Source organism: Schistocerca nitens, chromosome 5 (assembly GCF_023898315.1).
Source record: "Schistocerca nitens isolate TAMUIC-IGC-003100 chromosome 5, iqSchNite1.1, whole genome shotgun sequence".
NCBI classification, from domain to species: Eukaryota; Metazoa; Arthropoda; class Insecta; order Orthoptera; family Acrididae; genus Schistocerca; species Schistocerca nitens.
In genome coordinates, this window is record NC_064618.1 from 807,473,177 (window position 1) to 807,497,774 (window position 24,598).

Genomic DNA, 24,598 nt, shown 5'->3' on the forward strand with positions numbered 1-24,598 from the left:
TAGACCGTTCGCCTGGTGCAGGTCTTTCGAGTTGACGCCACTTTGGCGACCTGCGCGTCGATGGGGATGAAATGATGATGATTAGGACAACACAACACCCAGTCCCTGAGCGGAGAAAATCTCCGACCCAGCCGGGAATCGAACCCGGGACCTTAGGATTGACATTCCGTCACGCTGACCACTCAGCTACCGGGGCCGGACTTCCCAGTCAATGATTTATCAGTTCGGACAGGTATGCAGCATAAAGAGGTCGCGAGGTGAAGATAAACCAGCGGAATGGGGCCAGTTGAACCGTGCGACGAAGATACTAAGCGTGGGAGCAACTCGCTGGCGGTGGGCAGGTGTGTCGCCGGCTGCAGCGGGAAGAAGGGGCAGAGGTGGGCAGTGCAGGTAGCAGCCGCGAGCGCAAGGTCAGGCTGTTGCTAGCTGCGACCCGGCCATACTCCGTGTGGGGCCGCGTGCGCCCTCTCCCCAGCCAGTTCACTCCTTCTGGGCTGACAAGTCTTGCCACACCTCCGGAACATGTTACGCTCGCGTCGCATCGAGCAATGTATCGTAATTATAAAGGCACTAAACTTAATTCCGCACTCTCGTCTGCTGATCAAAGCACGGCCTTAAGCCATCGGCACACGGGCCGTGCATCTGAACATTGAGCGTGCCTATTTTCTGACATCATAGCGTGGAACAGCACGTTCGGGAGTCTTTCCGAACGTGCAGAGCAATATCTGGGGTGTCAGATATTCTGAGCGTGCGTCTGAGCGTTGACCAATGAGATGGCACAACGCCACCTACGTCACACGCACGCCGTCTCCCTTCAGTACAGAGTTGTGAGGTGCCATATTGGCATTCATTTCAAGCCTATATGCATATATGCCGTTTCTGAGTACCATAAAATTGAGAATCACTGGAAAAACCGTTGTTAACTGTGTGATTCGTTCCAATAAAATAATGAGAAACATCGTATTTGTGGCAAAAGAGTTATTGTAACTTGGGTAAAATGAGAGAAGGCTATTTGAAGGCAGCGACACGCTGAAGATCCACCCAAAACGCATTGTTCTTGTTACAATTTGTCATAATTAATTTTCAATAAGTACCCTATCTACAATTTGTCATAATTAATTTTCAATAAGTACCCTATCTAAGATTAAGGTTTTCAGCACACGGCGTAACATACACTCCTGGAAATGGAAAAAAGAACACATTGACACCGGTGTGTCAGACCCACCATACTTGCTCCGGACACTGCGAGAGGGCTGTACAAGCAATGATCACACGCACGGCACAGCGGACACACCAGGAACCGCGGTGTTGGCCGTCGAATGGCGCTAGCTGCGCAGCATTTGTGCACCGCCGCCGTCAGTGTCAGCCAGTTTGCCGTGGCATACGGAGCTCCATCGCAGTCTTTAACACTGGTAGCATGCCGCGACAGCGTGGACGTGAACCGTATGTGCAGTTGACGGACTTTGAGCGAGGGCGTATAGTGGGCATGCGGGAGGCCGGGTGGACGTACCGCCGAATTGCTCAACACGTGGGGCGTGAGGACTCCACAGTACATCGATGTTGTCGCCAGTGGTCGGCGGAAGGTGCACGTGCCCGTCGACCTGGGACCGGACCGCAGCGACGCACGGATGCACGCCACGACCGTAGGATCCTACGCAGTGCCGTAGGGGACCGCACCGCCACTTCCCAGCAAATTAGGGACACTGTTGCTCCTGGGGTATCGGCGAGGACCATTCGCAACCGTCTCCATGAAGCTGGGCTACGGTCCCGCACACCGTTAGGCCGTCTTCCGCTCACGCCCCAACATCGTGCAGCCCGCCTCCAGTGCTGTCGCGACAGGCGTGAATGGAGGGACGAATGGAGACGTGTCGTCTTCAGCGATGAGAGTCGCTTCTGCCTTGGTGCCAATGATGGTCGTATGCGTGTTTGGCGCCGTGCAGGTGAGCGCCACAATCAGGACTGCATACGACCGAGGCACACAGGGCCAACACCCGGCATCATGGTGTGGGGAGCGTTCTCCTACACTGGCCGTACAACACTGGTGATCGTCGAGGGGACACTGAATAGTGCACGGTACATCCAAACCGTCATCGAACCCATCGTTCTACCATTCCTAGACCGGCAAGGGAACTTGCTGTTCCAACAGGACAATGCACGTCCGCATGTATCCCGTGCCACTCAACGTGCTCTAGAAGGTGTAAGCCAACTACCCTGGCCAGCAAGATCTCCGGATCTGTCCCCCATTGAGCATGTTTGGGGCTGGATGAAGCGTCGTCTCACGCGGTCTGCACGTCCAGCACGAACGCTGGTCCAACTGAGGCGCCAGGTGGAAATGGCATGGCAAGCCGTTCCACAGGACTACATCCAGCATCTCTACGATCGTCTCCATGGGAGAATAGCAGCCTGCATTGCTGCGAAAGGTGGATATACACTGTACTAGTGCCGACATTGTGCATGCTCTGTTGCCTGTGTCTATGTGCCTGTGGTTCTGTCAGTGTGATCATGTGATGTATCTGACCCCAGGAATGTGTCAATAAAGTTTCCCCTTCCTGGGACAATGAATTCACGGTGTTCTTATTTCAATTTCCAGGAGTGTAATATGATAAGATACAAAAGGTGTGTTGTTAGTTTAGCGTGTTGAGTAGTGTCACTGGGGGCGGTGGTTCGCGTCTAGACACTTCCAAATTCTTTTTTCCTAACATTTGCGTTTTCATTAGGTTCTGATACCTTATTATTAGTTTAATATAAGTATATACTATAATATTTGATGTTATGTAGATATAAGTTCACCTTTTTTTGAGGGGTGACTTTGTTCGATTGGCTTAATCTAGAGGACAACTTGCGCTACTTGTAAAAAGATATTTTGCTCCTTTTTCTTTTACGCTTCGTAATTCACATGTTGCAAAGTTTGTGGTACAGCGTAGGAACAGTGATCAAGCAAGACTGAGCTTGGGGTTTTACTAAAATGTCGGAATGATGAAATAATGTTTATCGTATGCGGAGAAGTATTCCAAATTTGTACCGCACTGCTTGTAATGGATCTTTTATAAGCCTGTGTCCTTATTGATTGGACATGGTACTTCCCTTTTCGTGGACGATGGAGGAAACGTGCGTTTTCATAGAGCTAACGTGGGAATTTTACGCCCGCCCGTTGAGTAAACAGTGTGATTTACGAACTAGAAACATCCCTCAACTGCCGCTGGCGTGCGTTGCGATCGCGTATACCACGCTGGGGCCCACGTACCGTATGCACAAGTCGCATCGTTCCTGAGCGTTCAGCAGCACGTTGGACTTTGCACGCTCAACGTTGACGTTCGACAGCACGGTACGTGTGCCGACGGCTTTACCAAGTAACGGACAAGACCCGTGGCTGGATTCGGGACTTCCTGCTGGGCAGAACTCAACATATTGTTTTTAATAACACGATATGGTTCAAATGGCTCTGAGCACTATGCGACTTAACTTCTGAGGTCATCAGTCGCCTAGAACTTAGAACTAATTAAACCTAACTAACCTAAGGACATCACACACATCCATGCCCGAGGCAGGATTCGAACCTGCGACCGTAGCGGTCACGCGGTTCCAGGCGGAAGCACCTAGAACCGCACGGCCACACCGGCCGGCTAACACGAAATGTATAGATGCAAAAACAATTTCGGGAGTAATCGAAGCGAGTTTTATGGCGCCGTCACTGTTTACAATACATATAAATTATGTAACGGATAACATCGGAAGCTCTATCAAAAACTGTTCGCGCTTGATACCGTTGTGTGTATGGAGGTTGCAGTGCCTGAACACTGTAACGGAATGCAGGACGACCTGTGGAGGATCTATGACTTGCGCAGGGACTTGCAATTGACTCCCCGTGTAAATAATTGTAACATATACTGGATAGGCGAAAAGGCTCATTATGAGAACGGCGACCGGTATGGGCCACTTAAATCCACAGTGGCATAAAGCTTTAGTTGTTGTTATGAAAACAACCGCATAAAATCTTTACATGATGGCATAAAAAAAATTTGAAGACTTACTATTCCAGATGTTAAGAAATGTTTCAAGCAGTACAGGTGTACAGCAAAACAAAGTTTTTTCAATAAAATAGGTGTTTTAGTGGTTCACTAAAAATTAATCCGTTTATACATGGTGATTCTGCTATCCGTTTTATGCATTCTGCACTGCATCTGTATGAGGAACGGTATCTAGACAGGCAGTAACCACATAATCGACGTAAGTTCCCTCTCAGAGCTTCGTGTGGCTGTTAGCAAACTTAATCATACTGTAAAAAAAATACAAGGGAGAATTGGCCATGAGCTACATAGTATTTTTGGACTGAGATATACCTTACTTCTGTTCATATTTGTCCAAGTGTCTCCAATCTCTCTGTGCGTTATTAGCAGTGTATTCATACAGATTTTACATGTCTCTGTAAGTTTATTCTGTGTATAGTACTTAATGTTTCGTAAATGATCCAGAGGTTATATGCAGGAAATCTGTTACTTCCACGCTTCCGATTTTGATATCTCCTGTTACTTCCATTTTTTCCGACGGTGAAACGCACTTTGTAAGGCGACGTTTCTGAAGTATTTACTATGAACGGAATAGACTTAAAGAGACATCCAGAGTCTGTATAGTTTTACCGGTAGCTAAAAAAAAAAAAAAAAGAAATACTGGAGACACTTGGATAAGTATGGTCGCAGTAAGGTATATCGTAGTCCAAAAACACAGTATAGTCTCCCAGAGCTCTGAAGGGGAACTAATTACGTGGCTGTCGCCGGTCTGGGTACAGTTTCTGATACGGATGTAGTGTGGACTGCGAATCGGTAGGGGCAGCTGAATCAGCCTGTGTATGAAAAATACAAGATAATAAAAAAAAAACAGTTGGTCTAACAACCTTTCAGCTTGTGATTCATTGAACCAGACACAACCCATTAAACTTGTGGGCTGCGGTTTTGTGTAAGACAGTTCTTGGTGTTTCTACATAAAGTTTCGGTGGAAATCTTTACCTGCAAATTTCTTTTCTCTGTTTAAATTTTCTGCAAAATCGTAAGCCAACTTTTGAGATTCAATCTTACATAGACGCATTAACATGGAATCTGAATTTCTCATGTGTTCTGCAAGCATTTCTTCGTAATTTTCTTCAAAAGGTGATCCCAAAAAGCCCATCTGATGTGTCAAAACAGTCTGCTGAATTCCTACACTGATTTTAATCTCCTTTGCATTGTAATTCCAAGAACATGAAAACAGTTGTCAGTAACACTTTCAGTCATTCGCCTTCCAAATCGTTTGAAACCACTTGTTTCATTGCAGTTTCAGAACATTTCCCTCCACCCCCATCGACGCAATTCTACTTCAGCTTGGTATTGTGCCTAAACACAAAAAAAGATGTATAGCCCGTACCACTCGACTTTATTACGGCCCTTACTACCCGACTGACATTCCACTTTAGAGCATGGCGCGAAGACAAATCGTCCTGAGTGAGCAGAGTTTTATTATTGTGATAAAATGTACATTAGAATTCTTAAATATTAATACTAGAATGATAACATTACTTCTCACCTTTAAAAATATAGACCGATACTGAAAATTACACCGTTAACCAGCTTCGACACTCAAAAACAAATAAAATTTACCTGTGAGATAAATTCAACAGCTACATCACTAAAGTTCTAAAAATGGCGGAGAGATGTCCGCATTTATTCCAAGCACTGCATGCTTCCGCTTTTTTGCGAAAAATCCAAGAAACACCAAGTGGCCAGTAGTTCCGGCCGCCCGTACTGCCCGTTCGGTTTTGCTATAGGTGAAAACTTACTGTAAACAGTAAAAGATGCGTAACGCATAGCATTAACGGTGCGGAGTGACGTAAATTGGAATGAACACACAAAATTAACTATAGGTAAAGCAGATACCGGTGACAGATTCACTGTAAGGATCTTAAAAACTAAAGAACTCCTCCAGAACAGGCCATGAACGTCCGAAGGTACCGACCGATTGCCGTGTCATCCTCAGCTCACAGGCATCACCGTATGCGTATATGGAGGGACATGTGGTCAGCACACCGTTCTTCAGGCCGTTTTGCCAGTTTGCGACACCGGAGCCGCTACTTGTCAATCAAGTAGCTCCTCAATTTGCCTCACAACGACTGAGTGCACCCCGCTTGCCACAGCCCTCGGCAGACGGGATGGTCACCCAATCCTAGCCCAGCACAGCGTAACTTCGGTGATCAGACGAGAACCGGTGTTACCACTGTGTCAATACTGCTGGCGGAAGAATCTTAGGCAAATGTAATTCATACATGGCAGAAATGGCTTGCAAACACTTGTAAGTACTGGAGACAACACTCTGGCATACTTCCCAGTTGGGATTAATTGAGAAGATCCAAGGAAGAGCGCCATGTAACGCAGGATCATTACGGAATAATCAACAAGCACCAGTGGCAAAAGAAGCGTTATGTGAAGTTTTCTGTTGTAATTCCGAAAAAGTACTGTACGTTACAAGAAAAGTTGCTCAACATGTTACTTCTTCCCACTTATGTCTCGTGAAATGACCACGACGACGAGAACAGAGAAATTAGAGCTAATACTAGGTTTTATCTATAATGTTTTTGCTACGTCACTCGTCAATGGAACAGTCAGTGGAGGAAGAGATAGCAGTGCACCACACTCCTTAATATGGATTGAGGAATAGAAATGTGGATGTAGATTCGGCTGATTTGGGTTCAGATCACTGAGTGATCGTTGTAATTGGGGCTTCGCACACAGTTGCCGGCGCGTTTCCATAAAATCGGACAAGCACGATCTTCTTCTCCGATCCGTCTGCAGTCTAAGCTGTCTCCATCTCTAATGACCTCCATGCAGATCAGAAAGCAGAACATAAGATTCCTTTTAGTTGTTGCAATTCATCTGCGAATAAAGGTAGCACTAATCGTCGGTCAGGAACTTCTTTGACTTCGCATCTCTACAGCACAGTTTTCAGATCCACTTGAAAACGGCCAGGTGTAAACTCTGAAAACGGTCAAGTACTTAATAATGTTCTTACTGCCATTTGCTTTCATTAATTAATTAATTGACATTAACTTACACTCCTGGAAATGGAAAAAAGAACACATTGACACCGGTGTGTCAGACCCACCATACTTGCTCCGGACACTGCGAGAGGGCTGTACAAGCAATGATCACACGCACGGCACAGCGGACACACCAGGAACCGCGGTGTTGGCCGTCGAATGGCGCTAGCTGCGCAGCATTTGTGCACCGCCGCCGTCAGTGTCAGCCAGTTTGCCGTGGCATACGGAGCTCCATCGCAGTCTTTAACACTGGTAGCATGCCGCGACAGCGTGGACGTGAACCGTATGTGCAGTTGACGGACTTTGAGCGAGGGCGTATAGTGGGCATGCGGGAGGCCGGGTGGACGTACCGCCGAATTGCTCAACACGTGGGGCGTGAGGTCTCCACAGTACATCGATGTTGTCGCCAGTGGTCGGCGGAAGGTGCACGTGCCCGTCGACCTGGGACCGGACCGCAGCGACGCACGGATGCACGCCACGACCGTAGGATCCTACGCAGTGCCGTAGGGGACCGCACCGCCACTTCCCAGCAAATTAGGGACACTGTTGCTCCTGGGGTATCGGCGAGGACCATTCGCAACCGTCTCCATGAAGCTGGGCTACGGTCCCGCACACCGTTAGGCCGTCTTCCGCTCACGCCCCAACATCGTGCAGCCCGCCTCCAGTGCTGTCGCGACAGGCGTGAATGGAGGGACGAATGGAGACGTGTCGTCTTCAGCGATGAGAGTCGCTTCTGCCTTGGTGCCAATGATGGTCGTATGCGTTTGTGGCGCCGTGCAGGTGAGCGCCACAATCAGGACTGCATACGACCGAGGCACACAGGGCCAACACCCGGCATCATGGTGTGGGGAGCGTTCTCCTACACTGGCCGTACACCACTGGTGATCGTCGAGGGGACACTGAATAGTGCACGGTACATCCAAACCGTCATCGAACCCATCGTTCTACCATTCCGAGACCGGCAAGGGAACTTGCTGTTCCAACAGGACAATGCACGTCCGCATGTATCCCGTGTCACCCAACGTGCTCTAGAAGGTGTAAGTCAACTACCCTGGCCAGCAAGATCTCCGGATCTGTCCCCCATTGAGCATGTTTGGGACTGGATGAAGCGTCGTCTCACGCGGTCTGCACGTCCAGCACGAACGCTGGTCCAACTGAGGCGCCAGGTGGAAATGGCATGGCAAGCCGTTCCACAGGACTACATCCAGCATCTCTACGATCGTCTCCATGGGAGAATAGCAGCCTGCATTGCTGCGAAAGGTGGATATGCACTGTACTAGTGCCGACATTGTGCATGCTCTGTTGCCTGTGGCTATGTGCCTGTGGTTCTGTCAGTGTGATCATGTGATGTATCTGACCCCAGGAATGTGTCAATAATGTTTCCCCTTCCTGGGACAATGAATTCACGGTGTTCTTATTTCAATTTCCAGGAGTGTATTTGGTGTTGAGAAAAACGGTAATAACACGATCGATAACAGGAGTAGGGTACGTCATGAATGGTAGAAGAAGCTAGCACTTAAGTGTTGTTGGAGATGCATTCACTTACGATCAATGCGTAATTGCGTAGTCATTTCCATTGACCACGTTTTACGGTGCAGAAATAGGTACGCTCGCTGTTAAAGAACTCATTCTGACTCCTTGTTCCTTTTGTAGATATTTGGGTAAATTCATTAATTAGTCCAAAGGCGAGTGATTCATTAACTAATTAAACATGTTCAGACATAATTATTCGTCAGAGCAGTTTTGTAAAATGATATGGTAGACTCGATCCAGTAAAGTCGGAAGCAGACGAATGAGCAAGCTCCTCCGCCACTACTGTCTCACTAATCAAGTCTCTGCATCACCTGTTTCGCAGCGACGTCAGTAGTTCGTTTTGCTCTGCAAAACCATCTCGGAAAGCACGCCTCCCACTTGCTGTTTTCTCGTTTAGCAGAGTTACTAATTCAGTCGCTACTGCGCCGCCGTAAAATTACTGCTAATTGAATGCATTCTTTCTTTTTGATTTTCTGGGTCATTGTTTTTCTTTGCTCACTGCTTTCTCGTGCCGGCTGAATAGATTAGTCACAAGGTGTCTACTTCTGCATTGCATGCATTAGGCCTCTGTGCTGAGTGTTAACTTGCAGAAACTACTAAAAAGATTGAGTCTGAATAAATTTAAATCTGTTTAGTGGAATCTTACCTCCACACAGTAGACGCATGCTAGACTCTTGCCGCTGGTTAGAATATGTGTATTGTAGCTTCACACAATGACGAAAGTAGTTAGTAGCGTTGTTAGTCATCATCTCACACACACGTAGTTTGTCCAGCTGCTCTCGACCGCAAGATATCTCCAGTCACCAGTCACGCGGCGTGTAACTACATTTCCATTTGCGTTTCACACAAGTTTGACGAAGTGCTGTAGCTACAGGACTGTACGAGAGCAGATATCCGGAATAAAAATAACTTTGAGGATAATAATCTGCGCGAATATTGGAAGACACGGGTATATCTGCAAATATCCGCAATAATAATTACTTTGTGGTTAAAGTTATAGAACAGTGATATTATTACTATTTTCGTCTATTTGCAGGTCATGCAATCCGTAGACTAATGATTATGTAAGTTCCCCACTAATGTTACTTTGTGAAATGTAGCCTAAATTTACCTCCCACTCCGTAAAAAGTCCACGTATTACCGAAATTATATACCTAAAAGCTATATCCAGCTTAAATTCGAATGCTAACTTTTGACTAAACAGAACCTAATTGGAATTAAGCTGTAACTAGTCTCAATACAAATTATCCTTATATTAAATGCGCAACTGAAGTAAAGCAATTATATGGCCCTAATCAAAATTTCCACTTGCCTCGCGTCTTGATGAAATTGTTGCAGATTTCTCGAAAGCACGACAGGAATCAGGCAGCGGCTAAGCTCTATTTCTATTTTTAAATAAAATTTCCACACATTATTCAAACTGTCACGTACCATATGATGCAATGTGGTGATGCGTAATGATGAAATTTCTTGAAATTATGTGATCAGGAGAGTAATATTCCTATGAAATGATATTCCAAGACAACGATTTCGGAATGAAGTATGTATTCAAAAAGACAAGAGTAAAACTTCGCTTGATCTTCGCATATAACACTGGTCTGAACGACAGTATGCTTAGCAAAGTGAACTGTTTAAAAAGCCTATAACGTTAACATAAAATTTCTATAAAAGACAAACAGCTTAATCAGTTGATACGTTAATGCATGACTCAGGGAAGAACGGTGGTCTTTCTCTCAGCTCTGAGCAAGTTAACTAGCTGGCAATAGTTATTTCGACAAAGCAGCTGCGCACTGCTGTACTCTTACTTCTTCTGTTCAAATCAACGAAAATTTATATTCTTTTCGACTTTCAGTTTATACATCACATTCATCCTTGCTGTTCTTCACAACAAATCTTTCTTCATCTAACAGATACAATCACAAGTCAACATAGCACTGCCGAATACGTCCATTGCCTACCAAACTTCAACTAAGAACGTATGACACTGCGCCGAGGTGGTGGTGGTGGTTAGTGTTTAACGTCCCGTCGACAACGAGGTCATTAGAGACGGAGCGCAAGCTCGGGTTAGGGAAGGATTGGGAGGGAAATCGGCCGTGCCCTTTCAAAGGAACCATCCCGGCATTTGCCTGAAACGATTTAGGGAAATCACGGAAAACCTAAATCAGGATGGCCGGAGACGGGATTGAACCGTCGTCCTCCCGAATGCGAGTCCAGTGTGCTAACCACTGCGCCACCTCGACTGCGCCGAGGCAAAGACTAAATATTGGTTAACAGGGACATAACTTTCTCTCTCTCTGACGTGCGCAGCGATAACTTACAGCCGGCCGCTGTGGCCGAGCGGTTCTAGGCGCTTCAGTCTGGAAACGCGCTACCTGTACGGTCGCAGGTTTGAATCCTGCCTCGGGCGTGGATGTGTGTGATGTCCTTAGGTTAGTTAGGCTTAAGTAGTTCTAAGTTCAAGGGGACTACCGGCCGGAGTGGCCGAGCGGTTCTAGGCGCTACAGTCGGAAACCGCGAGACCGCTACGGTCGCAGGTTCGAATCCTGCCTCGGGCATGGATATGTGTGATGTCCTTAGGTTAGTTAGCTTTAAGTAGTTCTAAGTTCTAGGGGACTGATGACCTCAGATGTTAAGTCCCATAGTGCTCAGGGCCATTTTTTGATAACTTACAAAACTCAAAATGACCAAGTCACTGTTATTAGCCACTGAGGCGGAGTGTTACTATACTGGCTTCAGTGCGCTTCTCCTGGAGAGGGAATACACGTTGTTTATATCTGCAAGCGCTACAGATTGCGACATGCCCTTCTTCCAGCTTTTCCACAAAGTAACTAGAACACAAAATGAGCTCCACGTTAGGTGTCTTGTATTCATTATAATTTTATTCGGCTTCGGCAGCTATCAGCCATTAGGTGAGGTTAAAGGTAAATAATTGCCATATAGGCCGAAACATAACCGGCCGCTGTGGCCGAGCGGTTCTAGATCCTTCAGTCCGGAACCGCGCTGCTGCTACGGTCGCTGGTTCGAATCCTGCCTCGGGCATGGATGTGTGTGCTGTCCTTAGGTTAGTTAGGTTTAAGTAGTTCTAAGTCTAGGGGACTGATGACCTCTGATGTTAAGTCCCATAGTGCTTAAAACCATTTGAACCATTAAACACAGTTCCCAATGCTTCAAAACAGCGATGTCGTCAGTTCCCATCCGATTAGGGAAGTACGGGAAACGAAATCGGCCGTGCCCTTTCAAAGAAATCATCCAGGCATTTGCCTGAAGCGATTTAGGGAAATCACGGAAAACCTACATTAGGCTGGCCAGGCGCGGGTTTGAACCGTCCTCCTATCGAATGCGAGGCAGCAGATAGAAGTCATCTTGGAGGCGAACATCGTGAAACCAGGATCTACGTGGAATAACAGGTGTATTGTCTTCCCCAGAAGAAATGCAACACTTTCCAGTCCTCTAGTCATTGTTGAAAGGCAATCCGTCGGGCCAAACGGTGCAATTCAGAAATCTGGCGTCGATTAAATTCCCAGATTTTGCGGCTTCTTTAGCGAGAATATCGTCTTCTTCGTTATGAATGACGCCGGAGTCAGCTTTAGCCCACAGCACTTCTATAACGTGTATTTCACACTGGATGTACTGCCAAATGAGTGCCAAGATGAGGTTTCGGGCTTTGGAACTTCACTTTTCATGCCTTGGAGATCATAAAACTGGCGTAGGATCGGATAGAATTAGGACCTTGGGAACCTGAAGGGAGGTCACGTGTTTTAAAGCTTCTAGTACAGCTTCTGCTTCCACAGAAAGAAACCAAGTGTTGCAACATTAAGTGCAGTGGTGGAGTAGGCTGCAGATCGTGTCCCGTAATGGCCTCTGAAACAGCGCCGTAACACGGCTGGACGGCGAAGCTACGAGCGGGACCTCCAGGGAACAACAGAAACGCGCCCGAATGAGTCTGCGTCGTTCAATTATGGAGGAAGTAAGAGTTGCATAAAAACGGCAGCGCCCCTGGCGTTCACACAAAAGGTTCTCATCTTCTGGACGACCGACTGTCAGTTCGAAACAGCCCAACGATATGTAAACCGATATACACCACTAGCCGTAAAAACTGCAACACCATGAAATTTATTCCTTGGATATCCAAAAGATTCGCAGTTCAGCGCAACTGCACAAAGCTGGTAAGAGACTGCACGGAAATTCGGAAAGGACGTCCCGTCGATAGCGACGTCATTTGAGGCGCAGCACAAGCTCGAATTACGAAAATGTGGGGAAGGAAATAGGTCGTGCCTTTTTGAAAAGAACCATCCCGGCACTTGCCTGGAGCGATTTAGGGAAATCACAGAAAATGCGAATCTGTTTTGCCTGATGGGGCTTTGAACAGTCGTCCTCCCGAATGCGAGTCCAGTGTGCTAACTACTGCGCCCCCTCGCTTGGTGGAGTGGTTCGGAAGGTTGCACACAAATTGAAGTAGCTCACAGAGGAGACGAAATGCAACAGCTTTGTAACATGAACTTACGGTCTTGAAAATACTCCTGAGCCAATAAAAGCTTTGCAGTGCCAGGATCAAGACGGTCAATCCATGCACATGCTTCATACGTTCAGCAAATATAACGTACTGTTCCTATGTAAACTGAACTGCTTGTCATCCCAGCAGATGGATGTATCTAAACGGAGCACCTGAACACTTCATTTTGCAAGTACGTGCTGTCCTCACCCAACGCAATGAAGACATGCGCGGAAAAACGGGCTAACCTTCAAATGTAAAAACTTAGAGATAAATGTTGCCATCTATTGCTGGGTACGGGAACTATAAAAATTGACACTGATCTCACCCCTAAGTGTGCTAATGTGATATTTAGATGTGAGACCAATGTCCGTTTTGATAGTTCCCGTACCCAGCAATAGATGGCAACATTTATCTCTAAGTTTTTTTCATTTGAGGGTTAGCCCGTTTTACCGCGCATGTCTTTGTGCACCATGCGAAGGATTCGAAGGGGAGATTCAACTGCTTGGCCCTTAACATTTCTCCCCAGGATACTTGCACGTCTGATGAGGTTCGTGCAATGTCTGCTGTACTTGGTGGAGTGCCACAGGATCGTCTACAAATGTTACGCCTGTATTGAATGTGGCGACCTCCATTTCAAACACCTTCCATAACATTCAACATTGTTAAGTAAAGAGTACATTATCTTTGCGGAACTTACGGCGCATGTACCTTGATTGTTGTTCTTGACATTCCAAAACTTTCAGTGGTACAGGATTACTTCCGAGGTGATGAGTTCCCTCTCCAACGTTGTTGCATTTCGACACCTGTGTCAGCTCTTTCAGTTTGTGCGCAAGGTTTTGAATCACTCTATATAAGGGAGCATGGGAGTGGGGGAGTTGACGGTTCTGGTGGTTTTATTAGACAAATTGCATCATTTATCAGTTAAAGACCAAATATAAACATTAACACAGTAGTAAGGGTTCAAATGGTTCAAATGGCTCTGAGCACTATGGGACTCAACTGCTGAGGTCATTAGTCCCCTAGAACTTAGAACTAGTTAAACCTAACTAACCTAAGGACATCACACACATCCATGCCCGAGGCAGGATTCGAACCTGCGACCGTAGCGGTCTCGCGGTTCCAGACTGCAGCGCCAGAACCGCGCGGCCACTTCGGCCGGCACAGTAGTAAGGGCGACTTCACTCTGGCTGACCGGAACAATTTGATTTCAAAGTATACTTTATCACGTTTAGCCAGAAGACAAGAAATGTTAACAACAAAAATGTTCAACTGTGTGTGAAATCTTATGGGACTTAACTGCTAAGGTCATCAGTCCCTAAGCTTACATACTACTTAACCTAAATTATCCTAAGCACCAACACACACACCCATGCCCGAGGAAGGACTCGAACCTCCGCCGGGACCAGCCGCACAGTCTATGATTGCAGCGCCTAAGACTGCTCGGCTAATCCCGCGCGGCAACACAGCTTCAAGTCGAAATAAATTTAATGACATTTAATCATAAGAAAATGAATATTTGGCCTTGCAACTGGTAGCAAACGATGTATGGCCGTGCGTGCTACGTTCCACAATGATTCACCAAAAGGGAAGACATAACTGAATGCAAACGATCAAGACAAAAACGAAGACTTAAGACAGATATTTAAATTTATAGTTACTGCAACTTCGCAACCAATGGTAGTTTCTGGTTTTGAATCGTGAACATTTAACACATTCACCAAATTCTTTAAACTAAATGTTCACGTAGAGACTCTGCAGAATAAAGACATTCGTAGCTGGTATCAGCTATCTGTGGAGGAGAGCACTGTGGTGTGGGTAAAGATTGTTGATAAAGTTTGTTTAGGGGCCGAGCACAAAACGTGGAACGGAAAACTAGACACATTCACGAGCTTCATTTGGAGAATAAGAAAACGCCAGTTAGCGAACGCATAAAGGATTTCTGGAGACGTAGGACTCTCCAGCCAAGGAAAAGGGAGTGCGTCAAATCAAAGGTGTAAAAAAGGAAATGAACATAATCAAACCTCGTTCCTGACGGTTACAGGCGTGCCTTAAGCCGTCGGCACACGGACCGTGCATCCGAATGTTGAACGCTGAGAGAGCCGAGTTTCTGACGTCATTGCGTGGAATAGCACGTTCGGGAGTCTTTCCGTGCAGAGCAATATCTGGCATGTCAGATATTCTGAGCGTGAATCTGAACGTTGACCAATGAGATGGCACAACGGCATCTACATCACACGTACGCCATCTCCCTTCAGCACAAAGTTGTTAGGCGCCATATTGGCATTCATTTCAAGCCTATGCCGTTTCCGAGCACCAGCAAATAGAAAATCACTGGAAAACCCGTTGTTAACTGTGTAATTCGTTCCAAAAAATGATGAGAAACATCATGTTCGTGGCAAAAGAATTATTGTAACTTGCGTATTGTGAGAGTATGCTATTTGAAGGCAGCAATACACTGAGGATGCACCCAAAACGCATTGTTCTTGGTACAATTTGTTATAATTAAATTTCAGTTAGTAACATAGTTACGATTAAAGCTTTCAGCAAGTGCTAAGATTCGTAAGATCCAAGGAATGGCAATTATCTACAAAATGTTTGTTTAGCGTGGTGAGCAGCGTAACAAATTTGTGAAATTTTTGTTTGGGAGGTGGTTCGCGACTCGCCAGTACGTAAATTTTTTTTTCTAAGATAGGCGTTTTTATTAGGTTCTGTTACTTTATCATTAGTTTAATATAAGTATATACTATAATTTTTGATGTGATGTAAGTATAAGTTCACCTTTCTATGGGTGTTCGATTGGCTTGATCTACCCTACCTTGCGCTGCTTGTGTAAAGCTATTTTGCTCCTTTTTCTTTTACGCTTCGTAATTCACGTGTTGCAAAGATTCTGCTACTGGGTAGGAACAGTGACCAAGAAAGACTGACCTTGGAGTTTTACTAAAATGTGGGAATGATGAAATAATGTTTATCTTATGTGAAGAAGTATTGCAAATTTGTATCGCAGTGTTTGTAATGGAACTTTTATAAGCCTGTGTCCTTATTGATTGGACATGGTGCTTTCCTTTTCGTGGGCAATAGAGGAAATGTGCGTTTTAATAGAGCTAACGTGGGAATTTTACGCGCGGCCTTTTAGTAAACAGTGTGGTTTACGAACTAGAAACTTCCCGCAACTGCCGCCGGAGTGCGTTGCGATCGCGTGTACCACGCTGGGGCCCACGTACCGTATGCACAAGTCGCATCATTTCTGAGCGTTCAGCAGCACGTTGAACTTAGCACGCTCAACGTTGACGTTCGACATCACGGTTCGTGTGCCGACGGCTTTAGGGACGTGTTTCGTTCTAGATAAAAAGTTACTGCCTCGAGAGTCTTCCTATGTGTCGTTAGTTTCGCCCTCGCGGCTGATACCACGAACACAACGAACAGATAACGATAGGAGCAATCAGCATCAGTGCACTGGTTGTCGCAGTTTGCATCCTGGATGTGCGGCGACGTGTGTAATCTCTTTAACAGGGACATTTGCATAATGTGCAGCGCCTAAGTGCCACTATTGCCCCCGAGCGGCTGTCTAATAAAGTGGAAGGCGGCCTGCGTAATCGAACCCCTGCCGTCATTACGGCGCGGGTGGCGATGGGCTGACCTCACAGCCACAGCCACAGCCTCCAACCTGTTCCAGCCTGCGGAGAAACGCGACCGGCAGAAATCGAAAGTGCCGCACGGGGCGCGCCTCGCTATGTAACGGTCGCGCGCGTGGGATACTTGCCAACACTCCTGCCGGCTTACTTGCAGCACTCGCGAATGCACATTACGAATGGACTGGTTCTCCTCACTGCGATCTGTGTGGCCAAGTGTTGCTGCCGCGGCTGTTACGGTAAATTGCGTGTTTTGTTCAGCCGCTAGTCGTATTACTTACTTATTTTTTAACTTAATACAATGCAAAAATTGATATCAGACAAAGACCGTATTCATTTGTTACATAACATGTTTTGTTGTCCGTCTAGATTGCTTTAATTTTTTTTTAGAGTGTCAAGTTTCTTTCCACACGAACCGCCCTCAGATCTGTACAACAACGTGCTGAAAAGTAATGTCTCCGAATTTTTTTGTATAGAAACTGATAAAGGTTTTTAAATAAAACGAGCGTTATAACATTCTGCATCTTTGCTCTTCATATCTACATACAGGGTGACAATTATCGAACTACACTACTGGCCATTAAAATTACTACAACAAGAAGAAAAGCAGATGATAGACGGGTATTCATTGGACAAATTTGTTATACTAGAACTGCCATGTGATTACATTTTCATGAAGTCTGGATGCATAGATCCTGAGAAGTCAGTACCCAGAAGAACCACCTCTGGCCGTAATAACGGCCTTGATACGCCTGGGCATTGAGTCAAACAGAGCTTGGATGGCGTGTACAGGTACAGCTACCCATGCAGCTTCAACACGATACCACAGTTCATCAAGAGTAGTGACTGGCATTTGTGACGAGCCAGTTGCTCGGCCACCATTGGCCAGACGCTTTCAATTGGTAAGAGATGTGGAGAATGTGCTGGTCAGGGCTGCAGTCGAACATTTTCTGTATCCAGAAAAGCCCGTACAGGACCTTCAACATGCGGTCGTGCATTATCCTGCTGAAATGTAGGGTTTCGCAGGGATCGAATGAAGGGTAGAGCCACAGGTCGTAACACATCTGAAATGCAACGTCCACAGTTCAAAGTGCCGTCAGTGCGAACAAGTGGTGACCGAGACGTGTAACCGATGGCACGCCATACCATCACGCCGGGTGATACGCCAGTATGGCGATGACGAATACACGCTTCCAATGTGCGTTCACCGCGATGTCGCCAAACACGGATGCGACCATCATGATGCTGTAAACAGAACTTGGATTGATCCGAAAAAATGACGTTTTGCCATTCATGCACACAGGTTCGTCGTTGAGTACACCATCGCAGGCGCTCCTGTCTGTGATGCAACGGTAAGGGTAACCGCAGCCATGGTCACCGAGCTAATAGTCCATGCTGCTGCAAACGTCGTCGAACTGTTCGTGCAGATGGATGTTGTCTTGCAAACGTCCCTTTCTGTTGACTCAGGGATCGAGACGTGGCTGCACGATCCGTTACAGCCATGCGGATAAGATGCCTGTCATCTCGACTGCTAGTGATACGAGGCCGTTGGGATCCAGCACGGCGTTCCGTATTACCCTCCTGAACCCACCGATTCCATATTCTGCTAAGAGTGATTGGATCTCGACCAACGCGAGCAGCAATGTCACGATACGATAAACCGCAATCACGATAGGCTGCAATCCAACCTTTATCAAAGTCGGAAACGTGATGGTACGCATGTCTCCTCCTTACAAGAGACATCATAACAACGTTTCATCAGGCAACGCCGGTCAACTGCTGTTTGTATATGAGAAATCGGTTGGAAACTTTCTTCATGCCAGCACGTTGTAGGTGTCGACACCGGCGCCAACCTTGTGTGAATGCTCTGAAAAGCTAATCATTTGCATACCACAGCATCTTCTTCCTGTCGGCTAAATTTCGCGTCTGTAGCACGTCATCTTCGTGGTGTAGCATTTTTTAATGGCCAGTAGTGTATTAAATATGGGCTCCAAAATTCATACTTCAAGAACTTGCGTTAGGACGTTCAAACTGCACGGTTGGCCGCCGGGCATGATGCGAATTAGTATGCGCAGTTTGGTTTGGTTTAGCGACGAAGCCCACTTTCATGTGGATGGGTTCATCAGTAAACAAAATCGGCGTATTTGTGACTCTCAGAATCCGCATTTCGCGTTCTAGAAGTCTCTTCACCCTCAACGATGTGGTGTGCAATAATCGGTTCGATATACCTTGATGGCACGGTGACTACCGAACGGTACGTAAAGGTTTTGGACGATGATTTCATCGCTATAATCCAATGTGTCCCTGATTTCGACAAGATGTGGTTCGTGCAAACGGAGCTCGACCACATCGAAGCAGGAGAGTGATGTCCTGGAGGAGTACTTTGGGGACCGCACTCTGGCTCTGGGATACACAGAGGCCACTGGCTTTCGGCTCGATTGGCCGCCATATTCTTCGTATCTGACCACATGCGACTCCTTTTCGAGGGGCTATATTAAAGACAAGGTGTACAGCAATAATCCAAAAACCACTGCTGAGCTGAAAACAGCCGTTCGGTACGTCATCGACAGCACCGATGTTCTGAAACTTCAGCGGGTCACGCAGAATTTCGCTATTCGTCCGCTCCACTACAACGCCAATGATGGAAGGCATATCGAACATGGCATTACCTAAACCCGAATGTCTGTAGAGACGTTCACATTTGACTAAAGAGTGTGCACACCGTAGTTTGTAACTGTTTTACGTTTTTTTCATGTAGTTCAATAATTGTCACCCTGTATTTGCAGCCTTCTGTCCCTACAGGGCTCCGAAATGTTGCATGTAACAGGGTGGTGTCGGTGAGTGAAACCAGAGTGCCGACATCGAGTTCCGAATTCTAAGAGTTCGTCCACATATGGAGCATCATCTCTTTCAGCATGACAACGCCAGAGCACACACGAGCACTGCGACATGTGCAACAATACTTCTGTAGTGTCGGCAGACTTGCCAACACTACGCACACTAATTGAAAGAGGCGGCCAAGATGCACGCGCTAACTCACGAAGGATGGAGTGAGGTCTGAAACAGGAGACTTAATGAATGCTATAAAGAAAATACGTATCTTTTAATGCTTCCTTTGGTACATCTCTCTTGACTATACAAATGACACTCGTAAGATACATGCACTGATACAATTGGCGCCTTGCTAAGTCGTAGCCATTAACTTAGCTGAAGGCTATTCTAACTGTCTCTCGGCAAATGAGAGAAAGGCTTCGTACGTCTAGTCGCTAGCTCTGTCGTCCGTACAACTGGGGTGAGTTCGAGTCAGTCTCTCGAGACCTGCCTTGTGGTGGCGCTCGGTCTGCGATCACACAGTGGCGACACGCGGGTCCGACATGTACTAATGGACCGCAGCCGATTTAAGCTACCACCTAGCAAGTGTGGTGTCTGGCAGTGACACCACAACTTCGCCTTGGGTTCACTGTCATCGACCATCCTTCATACAGTCCCTACTCGAAGTCACCCGATTTTTGTCTGTTTCCAAAACTTAAAGAACACCTTCGAGGACCTCACTTTGAAAGTGATGAAGGGGTGCAAGCAGAGGTGAGGTTGTGGCTCCGCCAACAAAGCTAAACATTTTACAGTGACAGCGTTAACAAACTGTTCTATCGCTGGAAGAAAGGTGTTCGTCGCCAGGGCAATTATATTGAGGAAAACATTTTAGGCATGAAGGATAAAGATTTATAAAGTCAAGGACGTTTCTCTTATTAAAAAAGCTTTATGAGTTTTCACATAAATTCGGAGGTATTACTTTTCAGTATGCCTTCGTAGATCAAAATAAGATTACTGTCCAACATATACTCTACTACATACGTACAACATTGCTATTAAACCAGTTCTAAAATCAAATGTACCTGAACGCATCTGACTGTATCGATTACAAAACTAACCCGTCCAACATATCAGCAAAACTTTACATAATACGTCACAGGATACAACTGATTTTAAATTTGACATAAAAGCTATGTTATGTATTGGAATGCACTGGTTATTTTTTTTTATTTTTATATACAGATCTAATCATAGTTCAGGTGAACGCGAACTAGTCACTTCCATTTAAAAAAAAAGCTAAAGCAGTCTAAACGGACTACAAAATATGATTCCAACCATTTTTACGCCTTTACAGCTTGTTTTGCTCATAATCTGGTGGTTTTTTAATTACAAGCAGACGAAAAAAGTTGCTGGAATATTCTAAAATGAACCATTTGGTCATTTAAAGCAACTTAAATATATTGCTTGTTTTTCGGTCTCAGTTGCATATCTTTTTACAGTATGACTAGCTTCGAATTCACTGGATCATCTTCAGATCTATGGTTGTAGTTCCGTTAAAAACTCATCACATCTGTTTCATAATCAAACGTCAGAACTCTGTATTGCTGACGAAACTATGCACCCTAAATAAGGGAAATGAAAACTAGTCGTGTGCAGCTGAGACCGAACACTAAACGATATATTAAAACGGTTTTAAATATCAATACAGCTTGTCTTCCCTCGCGACGAATATGTCAGCTATAGTGATTTAATAATTTACGAATTACGTCTAATGTAATCTTGAGGCAGTCGCTTCATTGAGATAATGGCGTGTGTATGGGAGGGGGGGGGGGGGGGACATCAGCGTCTGCTGTTGTTGTCGTTGCGATGATGTTGGGCTGTATGCAGTTGATTCTGGAGTTGTCTGTGTTGGACGCATAATGATATTTTGCAGCAGTTAGTATGCTGCACTAATCATCATTTTAAGTTCTCTCCACATGTCAGAGATATTAATTAAGATTTATGCTTTCCGAGCTTCATTATCAGTATTTTCCGGTAGAACGATTTTACATTCTTCTCCTTCTGTGAATTTCAGAGCATACTGCAGAAAACTGCTTGGCGCTCAGTGCAATGTCCTGCTGTAATTTTGCAGAATAATATAGTGTTGCTAGAAAGAAAGGCGTGAAATTGAACCTTAGAACGCATAAATAGTAAACAACACCTCTGAAATGCAGAGTGTATGTTAACTATGAGTACGTTAACTAGATGACGCCAAAATATTGACATGCGTCCGTTCCAGGCAATTATAGAATCGATAAGATACTGGGAAACACCATCACAACAGCAACAATGGACGCCAGTTTCTCACTTTCATGCGCAGGAAAACAAAAATTTCATGACTGATAGCAGCTGTTCTAGATGTACACATTCATTTAAAACAAAAATTTCATGACTGATAGCAGCTGTTCTAGATGTATACATTCATTTAGTGCATACACGGGCAGATGAGAATTGCAATAATGACAGTGCTTGAGAGTAAAGCTTTTGTTTTTTTAAATACTTCTAGCGTCCGTTTCTCGGCTTCTGTTTACTACTGGAGCGATGCGTCCAGGAGTGCACAGCGGCCTTCGTGAAGCAGGCCGCATTAAGGCGAACTGCAACATCGAGGAGGAAACACAAAAAAATTGGATGACGAAACTAAGGATCAAAGTTTCAGGCCTATATAGTTACAGTACGACCGCAAAGCGAGCCTAATTTTTCTGTTCTCTGTAGTCATCTGTTCGCAGAGAAGAGAAACGGCTTTCTGTTACTTTCATGAACTCTGAACTTTGTTTATTTTCGTTTGAGGTGGTAAACATTTCTTTTGGCTTGTATATATCTGTTCCTGATGTGTATGGCAGATTTGTAATCAAGTTTCTCTCGAACTCTCGCCGGTCTTTCTTGTGGGGTAAACTTTGGATTTTAATGCTTACTAAAGAAAGGAACTGTTATGCTTGATGACTGGAGTGAGCCCTGCTGGAACGTAGTTCAGACGTCAGTCAAAAAGAGATTACCCGAAAGGGACGCGTGTTAAGAACGTTTTCCAACTTTTGCAGCTGTAATAAGTTCGCGTCTTGTTGCAGTTGACTTTAGTATCGGAATATGTTTATTTACCTATATAAAAGTGAAGTACGAGTGGACTGGTTTTCAGTTTTATCACTCGATATTCCACTTGTTTCCTTCCAGTACCAGACAGGTGTTCTTCATTGCTGCTGCACAGCTCTGGAGACGTCCTGAAACATAGCATAGCGATGTAACGAAACATCGTGTCACTGGGCATTAGTCTCACTAGAGTTACGGACGCCCTTGCTTTGCTATTCTTGCTCGATATTTTTAAGTCCTCGTCGTTCGATTTGTATGTGTCTACAATCCTTCCCACAGGTGCCTGATCTCGCCGTAGTACGTGTAATTTGTTTCTTGTAAACTGTTCGTTCTAGATACGAAGGAAGCAGATCGTCTCCGTGTTTGTTAATCTAACAGCCACGTTTGCCCTTGAATTGATCAAGAGCTCCCCATAGCAGACCAGCCTAAGTGATTCATTGCCTCTTGACTCAGGCGAAAGAAAAACAACCTCCCCTCCCCCCCCCCTCCCCTCCCCTTACAGGAAGGTCGCCTATATGTCTTTGCTGGTCAGACGAAAGCATTTTCTGCCGTTAAAGTACGAGTAATTCAGCGTGGATCGTGCACATTAGGCGATATCAGGAACTAGAGTACTTATAAGCAAGATTTTCTGCTAATCCGTGCTCATTCGTTCTCTGGCCGCCTAACGAAATGTAATGTTTCCTACTTTGATCTCACCTGGCTCAGCTCGATATTCGGTTTTATATATTAAATAAGCCATAAAGCAATCATTTGTATTTCAGTCCGCTTTCTCACGAGTAACTGCACCCTTTTATAAGTTCCACTGAAACCATACAGCCATTCTCTTTACAATATGCCAGTGCTGCCAAATATCCGAAATAAATTTAGCGTGACACGGGATAATGTATATAAATAAAAATTGAAAAGTTCATATGTTGAAACTCTTAAATCTCAGAAAGTTCTTCACTGATTTCTTTGGCATTTTTCCAGAACGTTGTCTTCGAATACGTGTGTATTTTTATATATTTATTTTTAATACGATTCTTGTTCGGAAAGTAAGGAACGATCGGTCGCGAAATGGAAACCACAGTGAAAATCCGATAAAGTTTTGCTCAGGTGTTTTGGCCAGTGTCTCTAGTATACCCTTCGATCGCGTTACGTCGTTGTTTTTAGTTCTGAGCACATAAAGATTCATAGAACAATAGTGTCTCCCGCCTAGTACGAGGGCCTGGTAAGAAATTTCGCCTGAAGCTATGCAGCCAACATTACATAACTGTCGTGCGTTTTCTTGGTTCAAATGGTTCAAATGGCTCTGAGCACTATGGGACTTAACATCTGTGGTCATCAGTCCCCTAGAACTTGAAACTACTTAAACCTAACTAACCTAAGGACATCTCACACATCCATGCCCGAGGCAGGATTCGAACCTGCGACCGTAGCAGTCGCGCGGTTCCGGACTGAGCGCTAGAACCGCTAGACCACCGCGGCCGGCACGTTTTCTTCTTCAAGACAATTCTCAGCCGCATTCTGCAGGGGTAATGAAGATGCTCCTGCATCGTTTTCAATTGGAAATGTTAGATTACCCACAATACAGCACGTAATTGCCTTCCTCTGAGTTTCATCTCTGTTTACATGAACCGCTCGCTACGAAGACATTTTGGCACAGACAACGAGCTGTAGGCCTGCGTAAAGATTTGGCAGAAAGCGCTGGCGGCTGCTTTCTATAACGAGGGTATTGGAAAGTTGGTACAACGCTACGACAAACGTCTAAGTCGGATCGGCGACTATGGAGAAGTTGTTGCTAACTGTTGCAAATAAAACAGTTTTGATTTTCACTGTGGTTTCCATTTCGCGACCTATCGTTCCTTACTTTCCGAATAGCCCTCTTATATACAATATACAAATAAATATCTTATACATAAAGGAGAAACGTCATTACCAAAAATCTTGAAAAGTTCTTGACTGAAT

The 24,598-nt window shown here is 45.4% G+C and overlaps 1 protein-coding gene across 1 annotated transcript in view; it reads left to right on the plus strand.

Moving 5' to 3' along the window:
* The first annotated feature begins 276 nt into the window (after positions 1-276).
* LOC126260733 (dual specificity tyrosine-phosphorylation-regulated kinase 4-like) overlaps positions 277-24,598 on the plus strand; it is a 587,083-nt gene continuing 562,761 nt past the window's right edge. Inside the window, exon 1 of the mRNA XM_049958070.1 lies at positions 277-410. Within this exon, the coding sequence (XP_049814027.1) occupies positions 277-410 (134 nt within the window). The remainder of the gene's footprint in view (positions 411-24,598) is intronic.